Raw genomic sequence first — 15,260 nt, forward strand, 5'->3', positions numbered from 1 at the left:
GCCTTTATAAAGATGCGATTTGGTGCCAGCTGTAGTGATAGATTTGTGATCCTTAGCTGTTGTGGTTTCTTATGTAATGCTGCAACTATAGCTGGCGCTTGACAAAATTCCTAACTCCTGTTCTGGCTCAGCTGCATATGATGTAAGAAGAAGGTAGCAAAGGTGGGTTTATATCTTTGGAGTTTTGTGATCTTGAGACAGGGTAGTTTGGAGTAATTTTTGATTCTGAGTCTACATTAGAAGGACAGGATTGCCCTGAATTAGTCCCAGCTGCCTCACTCAAGGAGGCAATTCCAGAGCATGGGAATAGCCAGGGAGCAGGGGCTGCTCCATTTTAGGAGTGACACTTTTCTTTGGGAGAGACGTGGAGCAGCTCTGCAGCTCTATTCTAATTAGGGCCTCCCCAAGGACAGCTGCTAGATAGGATTGATGTCTTCAGTGTACTGCTGGCGCTGTGCAGAGAGGCTGTAGAGAGATCAAACCTGTGGACTACAATTTAGCCATATACAAGTGTCTCTGAAAAAGTGAACATTAACTGCTATCCTATTATTAACCAAATAGATATTATTAGAATTTGATATATTTAATCACTACGAGCCAGGGCGGAATTTGAACTCATGACCTAGAAGTAGTAGCAGAGTTTTTAGCTGCAGGAAGAAAATCAAGGTCAAATGGGACTTTTCCTGCTGGGCAAAATAATTTATTGCAGGTGAAAGTCTCAGATGTGTGGTAAATTAGACTGTGCATTATCTCATGGATAATAATTTTTCTCTGATGTTTGTCTTCTCATGTGCATTTTTATTTTGGGCTCTAAATAAGATAAGAAGCACCAGAAATCTCCCAGGAATAACAAATGCATTTTCTTTGCTTGATTGAGGAAAGAAATATTGGACAGACATATGTTATGCAACGATTTAAAAATAACTCTCTTGTAAAACTTGGAGTGAGCCTCAAATACCTCAGAAGAGGCAGAAATGTGTTACCTACCTTTTTATCAGCAGTGTCAGCCAGTACAGCTTTTTTCTACTACTTTTATTGAACGATTGGCCTGATCATTTCCTGGGCACTTTATTTTGTTATCTTTTCCTGTTAAATTTGGAGCAACAATCAAACAAGAAAGGATTGGAAAACAGAGCTGCAATAACATTGAAATACCTGCGCTGACCTTAATACCTTGTCGGATAGTACAGTGATAGACAACACAGAAAACCCTTTTAGGCTTATCATTCCAGGGCATGCAATGCGCTGAGCACTCTGGGGACCCAAAGCACCCGTCACGTAATTGCTTTTCTCAAACTTGATCTTAGTCTTTCTGGTTAGGATTTCTAAAATATGTCGCAGTGCTGGGCATCTCCATGCTGATGTCCTCATTCCAGCATTTTCCTGGAGCTTTCTGTGACAGGAGGGGCAAGGTGGAAGTAAAGCTCAATCTTCTCTGCTAATTGTACCCCGCTGAGGATGCCTCAGATTGAACACCCCAGATTATCAGCTCCTACCACAAATACGGGCCTGGCGAGCTCAGTACAGTAAACCAGATCACTTCTTCATGGTGGTACACATTTTTTTAAAAATGTAAGACCAGTTGCAGATGTAATGACAATAGAGGAAATTAGCTCATGATGGGATTTTAGAAAGAGGCTAGTGGAAATATGTTCAGTAATGTTCAGTTATTAAACCATTAAAGAACCCACTGGAGACCAGCTAGTAGGATTTCTCATAAACTGAAGAGGCTTAAGGCAAAACACAGAGCCCCTAAGGAGGGAAATGACAAAACGTTCCTGCAAAGCGGTCACCTCACCTCGTCGCATATCTCTGTGTGTCGCCTGTTATGCTGCATGCGTGTGTGCGTCTCTCTCACACATCTGCACATGCAGGCACACTCCCTCCTCCTCCTCCTCCTCCTCGAGCAGAGCCTCCGGAGTGGCACAGTCTCTGGGCCCTTATCCTCAAAAGCAGCGTTTCAGCTAGGAGGGATGGCGGAGGTGAAACCAGAGAAAACTGCAAACATCTGTGTTCACTTGGGGCCCAATCTAAGCCCTACTGAAAACACACATAATAACTTCCACTGACTTCAGGAGTCTTTGGATCAGGCGCTCCGGGTGTCTGCTCGCATGGCTCTGTTTACCATTTCTTTAGGATTACACAGAAACATGAAGGTATTAAGTTCTAAAAATCAGCTTGGCTCAGGATCGTTGAAAGGAAATCCTAGAGGTCGGGTCTGGATTCAAAGAAGTTAAAGAACATTATTCTGCCAAGCTGATGACCCTAAACTGGGAAGAGCCGCCTTCTTGCGGGGAGAGCTGAGCCTTACTAAATGGCACAGGACGGCCGGTGCTGCGGGTGGCTGCTGCAACACCGTCCACTCCAGACCTGGCTGCGGGTGAATAATCGCCTTGCCGCATCCTGAATGGAAAAGCTGACAGGTGGTTCCTGGGATCCCAGACCCTGCGCAGGGTGTGAGTCAGGCCTTCCTCATGCAGCATGGTTGCCGAAATCGAGTTGGAGCACATGCTGCTCCCGCCGCGAGCACGCGTGTGGGGAGCGTGCGGTGGGCTGCTCAAAGAAGCCGCTACACAGCCACGACATCGTTAACGGTGTGAGTAATCAGGCGCTGCTTGTCATGAGGCATGATGCAACAGGCAAAGGTTTGCCAGTGACGACGACAGCCCTAAAAGCAATTAACCTGTCCTAACCTGCCATTCATGTTATTGCCTTCCCCTGCCATGCCGATAGGCCATAGCAGGGTGGCTTAGCTGTGTCCCCAGGTGGTACATACTGGTGCCATTCCCTTGAAACCAGTAGAGCTGTCCTGATTTCCAGCAGCTGAAAAAAGGCCCTTCCATACGCCAGAGCTTTCATTCCCTCGTCAAAACATAGCAGACCTTTCCTCCTGCAGGGGCTGCACGTGAACTTCACGCGGAGGAGCGCTCCCATCTCCGATTAGCATCTACTCACGCTGATGAACAAACAAACAAAACAGATTTTCCCCCTCCTTCCCTGCCTCTAATGGAAACCAGGTGCTCAGACACTGAACCTGTGGGCTTCCGTGAAATTGCCTGTCTGGTGCAAACACCCATGTGGGGCCCTCGGCCTCTAGGATTTGTTTCATCCCAGGGTTTGTAACCCAATCTCGTTTAGATCCTTCATCTCTATCATCCACTTAAAAGAATTATATGTATTTTTTTTGTTTAACCAAGAAAGCAGAAAATTGTCTGTTGATAGTTAATTTTTTTCTTTTAAGAAGAGAAAAAACAAGAAATATCTTTAAGGCCTTGGCTGCAAACTTTGTTTTTTATTAAATGTGCTACTGTGTTTTAAATTGGTACCAGGGCAAATACTTGGACGATTATATCAAAGTCTTCTGGAGTTAATCAGTGGCTTATATATATATGTTTGCTACTTTGAAAACTTATGGTTCTTGCACGAAGGACAGAAGAAAGAGTTCTATTGAAAAGGCAAATGTCCAGTGTGGTTAATGTCCTAAGTAGGGCCTGATTTTCAGAGCTTAGGCAGTATATCCAGGCAAGTAGTACTGCACCGGACCATCTTGTGCAGGCAATGTACTGATCTGAGCAGCAACTGTGCACATTTATAACTCAGAGGAACAGACTAAAAGCTGTAAAGTTACACTGGTTTTTAACCTGGAATATTTCACTGAGGCCAATAAAGTTGCTTTTTATTTACAGCAGTGTAAGCAAGAGCAGAACTGCGCAGTAATTTTCTACTTTGATCTTGTGGTAATTATGAATGGTGTTGTTGACTTTAGTTCTCAGAAGTATTTCATGAGGCAAAAGATGTTTTCCCTCTTCTAATTGATTTGATTACAGCTTAACAAATGGGACTCCAACCTCAAACATGTGGGGTCTTTATGGTATTGCATAAGTGGTTAAGGTGGTTATTTTTGAGTGTTACTGGAAATACCTTTCTGATACAGTCTCAGGCAAAAGTTGACTGTAGGCATCATCTCGGTGTCACTGCATTCAATGGTAAGACTCCAGGCTTCTGTTAGCAGAGCCACTTTATAGTATAAAGTGTACCCCCCGAAGTATTCAGATGAGATTATCTACTCAGGTCGTTGCCTTCTCTGTTGTTTTTCCTCAAAAAAAAGTCCAGTTAGGGCTTAAGCTGGCTTTGAGAACAGAAAGTGCAGTCCCCGCTCTCTCTTCCGGACCATCAGTGTTTGCTTAATACTTCAGTTACCCTGTTTTCATCTGCTTGTAAACAAACAAATCATAAAAAAGCCAGAGGGCGCAGAGCAAAACTGCTGCCCTTGTTGGGACGTATCTTATCGTGGGCAGAGAGAAAGGCCCCTCTGAGGCTGCTCCCTCGGCATTTATGTCCTCTGAGTCAGCTCGGCATCCGCAAGAGGCAGGAGACTTGTTTTGAGGCCTTTGCACCTGCCATGTTGCTGGGCTTAACAAAACAGCGAAAGATCGGACAGCAGCTGAAAAAACAGCCCATCGCAAGAGCTCTGGATTTTTGACGTCCTTCTTTTGTTTACAGTATCCCACCCCTCCTTTCTCCCAACTTCAAAATTGGACAGGAATTCTCTTCATTATCTTCTGCCGTGCTTCTCATACCATTTTTATTAAAAGAAGGAAAGGAAAGTCAAGGCGAGGGGGAGCGTGTGCGAGAGAGGGAAAGATAAAAGAGGAAAACAGACGTATCTGTACAATTGATGGCAGTGTAGGAAAAAGGAGGGGAGTCGGGGTGCAAGTTTATCCAGACTGTCCTAAAGTAACCTCATCCCCCGGGTTACTCTTTATCTAAAGCTTTTGTGAGCACCTGAGGATGGGGGAGTCTGCAAACAGCATCGTGGCATTTGAGAGATGTAAAACCCAGCACAGTTTAATGACCCGCTCTCTAAGTAGCATTGAAGAGAGCAGTGTTCAGGTCTTATGATCTAGAAATAATGAGCCCAAATGCAGTGCCCAGGCCTGGGAGGCTGTAAGCCTGGCTGAGCGGTATGGTGCTTCTTCACTGGTATAGTGAATATTTGGGGTATTCAGCCCCTCTGTAAATGAAGATGAATGTTTAGGTGGCTGTGTATGGCTTCGAGCAGCACGTGAGGAAATTACTGGACAGCTCCAGGCTGTGGAGGACGAGACTGGAAATGACACAGACCTTCAGCTCTTCTGTGTGTGGCTGTATTCAGTGCACCTTGAATAGCTGATCGAAAGCATAGCAACAAGTGAAAATGTGGGTCACTGCTGTTTGTTGCCAGCAAATTTCCTGTTTTGCTCAGCAAGGCTGCTTTGCTAGGGAAGAGGAGCAAAGGCGAAGTCATTAGAGGGAAACAAGGATGTGCTGGCAGGCTGGGGCTAGTTCTGGGGTGTGGATAGCTGTCCAGAAAACGTTGTCTTTTGGCTCAGGAGTTTGCTGGCTATTTAAGATCAAAGAAAGATGGTCCCTCTTGGGGACACTTGAGGTGCTGAATTTGCTGGTTTCACATAACAGTGCCTTCCACCACCATAATTTAAGTGGGAGTGGCCTAAGACCTTGTTATCTTTTCCTTAAATAACAGGAACACTGTCTGCATTCATTGTTTTCTGGCCATTTGTGTTCTCATACAGCAGAAACCAGGATCAGCCTTAAGGATATTTTCAATTTTGTTGGAAAGGAGAGTCTTTGCTGTTAAAAATTGCTGTGCTCTTACTTGTACTAGGAAAAACATACATGCCATTAGAGTAGGAAGAGAGGTGAAGGCTGCTTGCTTTTCCTCCTTGCGTTCACTGCATCTAGAGTGGCACACGGGTGTCCTCTGGTGCTGAAGTCCTAGGGTGGACATAGAGCAGACATGGCTGGGGCACAGTCTGCTCTTGCAAGTCTGCTGGCATTGAAGATTGAGCCGGGCATGCATGGTGCACCTGTAAATTCAATGATTCTTTGAACCCACCTTGGGGTGATTTGAAAACTGCTTCCCAGAGGTGTAATTTTTCCCTTTAAGTTTTGTAGGAACACCCAAGCTGGAAGCAGAGGTCCCTCACCTGAGGGACACAACAAGAAGATTAACTCAACTGCCCAGCCTCTCCAGTAAAAACAGAAAAAGAAATAGAGGTTTATTTATTTCTGACCCTGAATCTTCCCATTGCCACGGAAGACAGGAAAGTAGCCCTTGTGGTATTTCACACTGCACATTCTAATTCTCCCTCCAAACAGAGGGCTTGAGTCATTGCTCTTTAATAAGACTGCCTCCCCACGGGCGGAAGCTGCAGCAATCAATACTGCTTACTCAGTTCTCGAAAAGGTTGTTAAAAGACCGTAGATATAAATTTAAAAGTGTGTTTGTTCACATCCTTAATGTTAAAGATGTTCTTCTGTCTCACTTCCTTAAGTAGCATGATACGAAACTTGTGGGCATTGGACCTGGCTGACAGCAGAGTGCAAAGAGCACATTACTGCTTTTGTTGTGCCATCAGCTCTGTGGGAAGGCAGGAGGGAAAATATATGGTCAAAATCTTGCTTTTATCACTGCTTGGAGCAGAGCTTGTCTTGTTGATATCTCCAGATACAGTCTGTAGCATTGACCTTGGTGCTCCATAACTATACAGGAGAGAATAGATTCGTTTGTTTTATTTTCCTTCCTTCCTACATTCTTTTCTTCCTTCCTTCCTCACTGTGGTACTGGATTACTGCCCTTGGTATTGTATCTTCTCTTTAGCACCTATATTTTTCTGGAATGTGGGTACTCCGAAGGAATGCTAAAGCTCTCAGTTGCTGCAGATAAGATGTGTCTAACAGTTAAGAAGGATATAAATATCTGAAATTCTGGTTATTGAGACTTCTGAAATGCTACTTCCAGGGAACGAGGTACGATGTGATTTTTGCCCCCAGTTGCATTGGGCCGAGGAGAGGTGAAAGCCTGCTGGCTGTGAATTTGAGTTTATAATGTGACTTTGTTGTTGCAGTTCAAGCAAATCTGAAGCTAGTACTGGTGACACTGTAGACTCCCTCTGGAACGCGTGCTCTCCCATTTCTGCTCTCTGTGGGTCATTCTCCTCTGGCCATGACTTGTGTGTTGGTGCTGCTCCTGAGCGTGAAAGCCTGTCTCTTCTCTGCGGTTCTCCAATGGGTGGTGAAGGTTGGGGAACTTAGGGTTGCTCCCAGCTGGGCTGCCTGAAAGAGGGGCACAAATGAGGATGACAGGGAGGACCGGCCCTGTGACTACAGTGCCGCACTGGAGAGCTAGTCCAACTCCTGCCTTTGCTTTAGAGTGATTGTATGTCTCCAGGCACTTGTATTCACCTTTCTCTATGTTTTCACTTTAAAAAAAGGATATTGCATTCACAGCTCATGGGGTATTGTGAGCATAAATCGGTTAATGGCTGCTGTGTACTCAAACAGTGTAGAAGTAAGAGAAGCCAAGCTGTATGAACACCTAAATGTATGTGTAAGAAGTCAGTTATTTTGTTCACCTTTTCTTTGTGAGGAGAAGTGGCCTTTTTTTTCTGTCACTAACCAATAAAGATTATGTGCCTGATGGGACATAACATTTCTCCAAGAGCTTTCCATTTGTGAGCAGCAGACTGCAGTTGGAAATCTCCCTTCATCAGTGTGTAGCAGGTGGCAGGATTAAACCAAAGCACACTGGCACAAAACCAGCAGTCTCTCTTCTCTGACGTACGTATGATGCTCTCCCCATATGAAGTTTTGCATTCACAGTCCATATAATTAAATGTGCCACAGTTCTCCCCACCAAATAGCTTTCTTTTCCATTTTTCTGTGTCATATTCACCCACATAGACATTAATCTCCAGTCACCTAATAATTCAGAAACAACATATTCTCTCCTGTACTTAATTTAGTACCATGTCTCCTTCCATTATGTTCTGCCAACTTCCCACCCTGTACATAAACAAATGTGAACTTCTCCTGTTTTTAGTTTGCTTACATGTACACACAAGCATACACAAACACTCCCACATACTAAAGCACGCTTGCGGAGGCACACATTCTGCTCTGAGCTGAATGTGCACCTATCACCTATTGATATCAGTGGAAATCACATGCAAAAGCAGAATCTCAGAGCTTCTATAACTATTTTGCGCTCGCATGTGTGATCTCAGCTCTTCGGAAAGGAACGTTGATTTATTTATTTTGTAGCTTTTCTAGCTGCCTGAACTGTTCATTTGTTAACTGTCTCTTCTAAGAATTGAACCTTTTTTGTGGTTAGCAGAGCCCCGGTGACACAATCCAAATTTCTGCAAATACACTTATTAGTCTTAAGTATTTTACAGATGGTTTTGAGAAATAACTGCCCTTCAATAACCAAAGCTTGCCTCTACTTTCATTTCATCAGTGTATATCAGAAACATTCCACGTTAATCTGTCAGTTTATCCAGGAGTAAAATCTAGATAGATCCCTCAGTTATTATATGTCAGTGTATGATTGGCCACCCAAGTTATTTCATATAGTTTTTTTCTGTTCAATTCTTGGGACCATTTTAAACAGGAGATTGCTGGGGCAGAAGTTTGAAATTTGTCACTTTGGTCAAATACCAGTACTTCAGTAATTACAGACCATAGATACCTACTTCATTAAAAAAAAAAAAATGGCTTTGTTGTTCTGTGTGGTACATATATCTCCTCATAGTACAGACTACATTAATACATGCTTGTGGACCAAGTTTCTGTGACAAATATATATGTATATTACTATAAATAACTGGGGCAAAGTGAGTATAGCGAGTAGGGAACTGGTGTGGGTTATAGGAGATCTGGCTTCTGTTAGAGACCCTGCCATTAGCCTGATGGATGACTTCAGGCAAATCATTTTGCCTTCACTGCTCTTTGGCTTTACAAATCACTACAATGAGGATAATGGTAAAGAGTTTCTTTGTGGAGCCTTTTGAGTTCTGATAATGTAAAGGACATTATAAATGAGCTAAACATTTATATTAGGCTTATTTTATTTCTGTACTGCATATAAAAATTATTCCTCATTTACAGATGCACAGGATTTAGGTAATTATGGCTTTGTATAAATATTAAACAGTTTGATAATTATTTCTGTGAATATTTAGATCAGCTCACTCCTGAGTCTGTACGGATGCTAATGCCATGATCCAGTAATATGGTGTAGATCCTATTCTTTGGGCTTCCTGGAGAGGAAGACAGCTTTTTAACTTCACTGTTTTAATACCCATATGTAAAGAAGATAACATTTATCTATCAGGGAAACATCCCTAGTCCAGGTCTCTCTTAAATTAATAGGTAAATTCCCACTGGCTCTAGCTGTGGTTGGACTGAGCCCAGGGCTGTTGAGGAAGTAATCAGTGTTTTCAGAGTATTTGGAGTTCCTTTAATGAATTATGCCATAAGCTTGCAGGTAATACTGTCCCTGCTGTGGAGAGACAGGAGCAGAAGTGCTCCAAGGCTAAATAGAATGAAGTACAGAACTAGTTTCTCAGATACAGCAGTAATATTGATTCTCAATAATGCTGTTACTGTTTGCTATTGTGCGTGGTTAGGATTGATACACTGCCATGGTGTCAGTATAATGCCATTTCTACTGTAGGTATAGGTCTAAGCAGCAAGACACTGAAATGCAAGATTTTCATCAGCAAATAGTTTAGTTTTCAAAATAGTCAAGAGTTGCACCTATTTGTATTCATAGCTGTGCAAAATCAAGCATGGACATATGTTGTGCTGATTGTTCCCATAGAAGACATCCAACTGAAAATTAATCCCATCAAAATGGGATAGGAATATTCTGAGGACGTGGCTGAACTAAGGCCTGTTTTTTGGCAGCCAGCTGCCATTTCAGCATCCCCTTCTCTGCCCTTTGTTACTGCCTTTGTTGTACTGATCACTTAATATTTCCTCTTGTGTTACAGGGAATTGAGTGATAGGACCACATACACATACCAGCTTGTCATTGCTTCCGGGACAGAGGAGAGTGAGCCTTCCCCTGCACTTGTGTATCTCTCTGGAAGTGGATACTGTGGAGACGGGATTATCCAAATGTAAGTCTGGAGCAAGCAAACAGATAAATCTGGGCACATCTACTCAGCCAGAATCTGAGACTAGAAAGGAAGCGACGACCTCTGATGTCTCTTTAGCTTAGGACGGCTCTCATCCATACGTAATGACTCATGTGCTTGATGATTACCAGGATGATGACATTTAATTGGAACTTAGGCCCTGTTATCCTGGCACAAGTAGATACAGAGATGCAGATAATCGAGTCCAGACAGCAGGATCAATATGAAAGTATGCTATATGCCGTTTATGCTGTTTGTGTTTGTGTGCATGTCTCTGTGTGTGTATATATTATTTCCTATATAGAGCTGTATCAATTGCTGGAGAATTTCAGAGTCTTCAATGCCATCCTTATGCAAGAAGTTCCATGTGCCCTGGCATCTGATGGACAGGGTAACTGCTGCCATGTAGTCAGCCAAGTTCCCAGGGCAACCTCTTGTTTGATCATCCATCAGAGCTGGGATTCATCTAGAGGCAATAGATTTGGGCTCTAAGGCAGAGTGCTAGGGATTGTGTGTTCTCAGTCAGCTCCTCTTCTCATCGCCTGCTGATCTCCAGACCGCAGAATATGAAAAATAATCATTTACAACTATTTTAGGGCCTATTCTTTTGCTGTGTTGGACCTTAAGGCCACTTGCTTCAAAGCTTCCTGACACTTGACAATTTAATTATTTAAATAGTGAAAGTAACAACAATTGAGTGTTCAGCCAATATTATTTTCTTGAAATAATGCTGATTAGCAATCACATGGAACAGCCCTGTCAGATGAAACACCTGGCAGCAAGTGTTTGCAGGATGATGCCCAGCAGGCAGGGAAATCAAAGAGAACAATTAAATGACATATGAATCCAGAGCAATTTTGTAGAGTGAGGTGGAGAAAGAGAGATTAATTTTGCTTTCCATAACTTTTCTCCTCCTGTTATGTTTGCACATTCCTTAAACATCAGTTGTGGCTTTGCAGCAAGCACTGAACAATAGCTGGGCTGCCTCAGGAGCAGAACAGGAACCAGACTGTGTCACAGCTTGGTTAGTTGTTGCCCCACTTGCAGCTGTGCCAGACCCTTTCTCATCTGGTTTGCACTGCTTCTCCCCATGTGCCCATATAACTGAGCTGGCTGGTGCAAGGCAAGACCCACTCCCCCACTTCAGCTGCTCCTGGCCAGCTGCTCTCCTCCATGTGCTGTCACCTGGCACATTATACCTTGTTATTCCCATGCTGAGGTCACAGTCTGGCCCTTCCAGACTTCATAGGAAGAGCTTCAGAGATCTTGTTCTCTTTCTCCCTCCTGCTGAGTTGCAACCACACCAGCTATGAAGGAAGTTGCTCATATCCTCATCAGAGAACAGCAAGTGGTATCCTCATGTGCAGGATGGAAATGACTGGGCAATCTTGTAAACCAGCAATGATAAAAGTGAGGGCTGGGGAAAAAAGGGAGAGGTGTTTTCAGGGTCAGCACACAATGCTGCCATACTGGCTTTGGGGTTCTACAGGAGTGGAGGGGTTGCAGAGACCAGAGGAGCAGTGCTATGTGCCATCTGACTTCTTTTCCCTATGTGTGTCCCGCCTACAGAGATTTGGGGGAAGAATGCGATGACATGAATAAGATCAATGGTGATGGCTGCTCCCTATTCTGCCTGCAGGAATTATCCTTTAATTGCATCGGTAAGTCTGGCTCAGAGCCCTTCCCGCTCATGGTGGGCAACAGCTCTATGTCTAGTGCAAGTAAAAAATCAACAGCGTTTTCGATGACCAGCTAAAGAGTTGTCATGGAAGACAGAAAAAAAGGTGGAATTTGTAGGTTTGAAAGGCGAACATATCTTCCCAGCTTCTGGTCATTTTGATGGGAAATTGGTTCTGCTGGCTTTGAAACTACCTAGGACTTAAAGCTAAGTCAGCCATTGTGGGACTGATCCAAAGCCCATTGAAGTCAGTGGGTGGCTTTCCACAGACTTCAATAGGCTTTAAATCTGGCTATGTGAGAAGACATGAACTGATTTCTTCTGGTAAACAGGAGGAGGAGTGAAAGGGGAAGGGACTGAGACCAGAAGCAAGTCCAGCTGAGGTCACACCTCCTTTGAGTTGCAAATCAATATCTGAGGATCAAAGGTCTAGCTAATCCCCTTTTTCAGAGGTGAAAACTACTTAATCAGATTTCATTTGCAAGCCTGGTTTGCTCTGATTAGCAAAACCTGTAAGCACAATGGCCGGAAGATGCTTGAGCTATCAGGGATAGCTGGGCTGTGGTTGTGAGCTTTACATATTTATTAAACTCTCTAGGAATGCTAGAGGCAGAAAAGGGAAATGAAGACCAATTTACACTGTGCCTTCTGTGGAGTAGTGCTGTGTTGTGGACTCGCATTTCCAGGACAGGGCTCACTGAGATCTGGAAAGGATGAAACATGCAGGCCTTCTGAATCCAAAGATACTATTTATGAAGGTTTGGATTTTTCTCAAAAGATTTTATGTGATTCCGTATCTGGATTGACCAAGCAACTACTCTGTCTGTCCTATCTAGCTGTCTCATGCCTTCAGCCCCAGGCATCAGTCCTAAGCAGATAACACAATGTGGGCAAGGTCGGACTTTCTTGGTAATCTGACAATTATTTCTTGTGGCTGGAACAATGTATAAAGGACCTCACAGGCAACAAGTTTCCCTTGGGTGGTAAGCTGGGGACTGCTTGTCTCGTCATAATGTCCGTACGTTTTTGTTTCAGCATCTGAAGTTGTGAGACTTGAGGCCTGATTTGGTGATGTGCTTACGTATGTAAATAGTTCTATTGAAATCACAGAATATTTATGGTCAAGGCTAATTGTGACTATTGGTGGTCTTGAAGTTACATTTGTGTTTTAAGTAACTTGCTGAATTGGACCCTCAAACACTGAAAGATATTAGTCATAATATTTTGAAAGTGGAATAAACACTTATGCAAATGTTTTAGGTTCTCCAAAAGCCAGGCATAGGGTGAGTTTGGTTCCAGCAAGAGTTTGGGTTGGAGTTTTTCTGTTGCATCTGTATTAGTGGGCTCAGAAGCAGGGCTGAGCTCCCTGGTCCAGGTCTGTACTTTGGCCACATCCCAGCTTTTTGTTAGGATATGACCCAGGTCCTCACATGCATACACTGGCCCCCAAGGAAACCTGGCAATGTGGGCTGGACAGGAGCTGCAGCACACGTCAAATAAATTCCCAGACTGGAATAAGAGAGAGGGGTGGCCTGGACCTTGTAGCATACAACGATGTGTCTTGACAGGTGAGTGCAGAAGCCTGTTTTATCCCCGTGTACACATTCATCTCCAGTACTAGCAACAGAGCCGGTTATGAGTGGAAAAAGCCTGTCTTACAGCAATAGGATTAGATAAAGAAGTAACTAAAATATAAATTCAAAATTTTCAGCTCCATTACAGAGGAAGTAATTTTTCAGATTTGCTTATGAAAAGGAAAGGGGATTTCCAGAGGTAAAAAAAAAAAAAAAAAAAAAAAAAAAACTGTTTGTTTTTTCATAGGCTTTGGAAGTCTGTGGTTTTGCATAGGTCCTGGTTTAAAAAAGCACATGAAATAGAATTCAGTGGTCTATGAAATACTGAATATAGGGTTTCACTTAGGTGAATCAAATTAACTCTGTCAATGGAAAGATGCACGGACCCTATGCTTAAAAAGGTTTGTTGCACAACTGTACAATTGTGGTAGTGCTACTGCTGCGGCAGTGATGGCCGCAGTGTGCATGCAGGGTCTGGGAGGGTAGACCAGCTGCTGTTGCTTTTGGACATGCAGTGTCTTCATCGAGGACTTAGGAAAGGTTGAAGGAAGGTAATACCTTTGAAATAGGCTCTACTGGCTTTTGTGGGTGCTGGACCACCATGAATTAGTACAGTGAGAGCTAGACAGAAACAGCTAGCTCATCTTTCAGAGAAATGAACAGTCCTGATTTTTCACTCTATTTCAGCATATCACATGTTAAAATATCACCATAAACCAAAAGGTATTGGGGAAGCTGGTGGTTGTATATATTAAAATAAAAAAAATGATAATGAGCAGAAATTCAGCATTCTCCATAATCTAATATTGTCAAGCTGGGTAATGTAAAACTGATCTTTAGTCAAACAAAACTCTTCTTTGAGATTGGTGGAAAATGACAGCATGCTTGGGTCCTTGTTTGAGGAGTAGCAAAGATGCAGAAAAATAGGTATAATGTATTTCTATGTTTATGAGGCTAACACATGTTGTAATCCTTCAGAACCACAAGTAATTATTTCAGATTGTGTTATTTTTGTAGCTATGTTCTTGTTGTTGTATGTAGCTTCTCAGAGCCCCGGGAATCATTCCTCTTCACCAAAGAATTCAGTGAGCCTCAAATGCATGTTTAGGTGCTTTGCTGAATTGGGGCCTCAGGGTTTGACCTTGCAAATGCTTCCTTCCAGGCATGTTTCTGAACTATGGCAAGGCATTCTTTAGACTTCAGCAAACCTAACCACAGTAGCAAATGCAATGTTTGTCAAAAATTGTCTGCAGGATTGGGACCCGCATGTCGGAAAAGAATCACTGAACATTTTGGTTGCAATAGCAGGACTGAAAGGGTGGCATCGAGGATTCATAGTAGGAGGTTTAATAGCAAAGCCACAGTGTGCTTCTTCCTCTCAAAGCAGAGACCACTTATGTCACTTCATTTGGTAGAAGAGAAATAGAGCAAACAAACACAATCAAGCTCGAGATTTAGAATCAAGAATCACAGAATAGTTTAGGTTAGAGCAGGTCTGTGGAGGTCTCTGGTCCAAGCAGAGCCAACTTCAAAGTTAGATTCAACTTCAAAGTTGGATCATGTTGTTCAGGGTCATATCCAGCTGAGTTCTGGGGATGGGGACTGCCCATTTGCAGGTGTCCCTCTGCCTCTCTAGCTCGCTTTGCCTTTTAGGATCATGGAGTTTATGGTGGTTTTTTTTATTGGTCCAACTTTCCTTTGAATAAATGGCACAAGGCTCTCAAGACACTTTGCGCTAGTGCTTGTAATAAAATTAGACTTTTTTTTTTTCCCCTTGGTTTTGTTTTCCCTCCTCCTTTCCTCTCTAATCAGATAACAGTGGATCAATCTGCTTTACCATGGGAGGGGGGAGGCAGGAGGGAGGCAGGGAAGAAAACTGTGTGGTCTTTACTGTCAGGCTGTCCTGGCCTTCTCTGAACACAAAGCTGAGTGAAAGAAAACAGATAAGATTAATAGCATTTTCTTCCTGCAAGATGCTGAAAAGCGACAGTGGGATTAATTAATTAATTAAAGCATCTGGCAGCA

At 43.2% G+C, this 15,260-nt stretch overlaps 1 protein-coding gene across 1 annotated transcript in view; it reads left to right on the forward strand.

The window, feature by feature from the left end:
• PAPPA (pappalysin 1) overlaps positions 1 to 15,260 on the forward strand; it is a 188,462-nt gene that overhangs the window by 84,328 nt on the left and 88,874 nt on the right. Inside the window, exons 8-9 of the mRNA XM_026113872.2 lie at positions 9,837 to 9,965; positions 11,553 to 11,644. Coding sequence (XP_025969657.2) covers positions 9,837 to 9,965; positions 11,553 to 11,644 — 221 coding nt within the window. The remainder of the gene's footprint in view (positions 1 to 9,836; positions 9,966 to 11,552; positions 11,645 to 15,260) is intronic.

Source organism: Dromaius novaehollandiae, chromosome 20, assembly GCF_036370855.1.
Source record: "Dromaius novaehollandiae isolate bDroNov1 chromosome 20, bDroNov1.hap1, whole genome shotgun sequence".
Classification (NCBI taxonomy): domain Eukaryota; kingdom Metazoa; phylum Chordata; class Aves; order Casuariiformes; family Dromaiidae; genus Dromaius; species Dromaius novaehollandiae.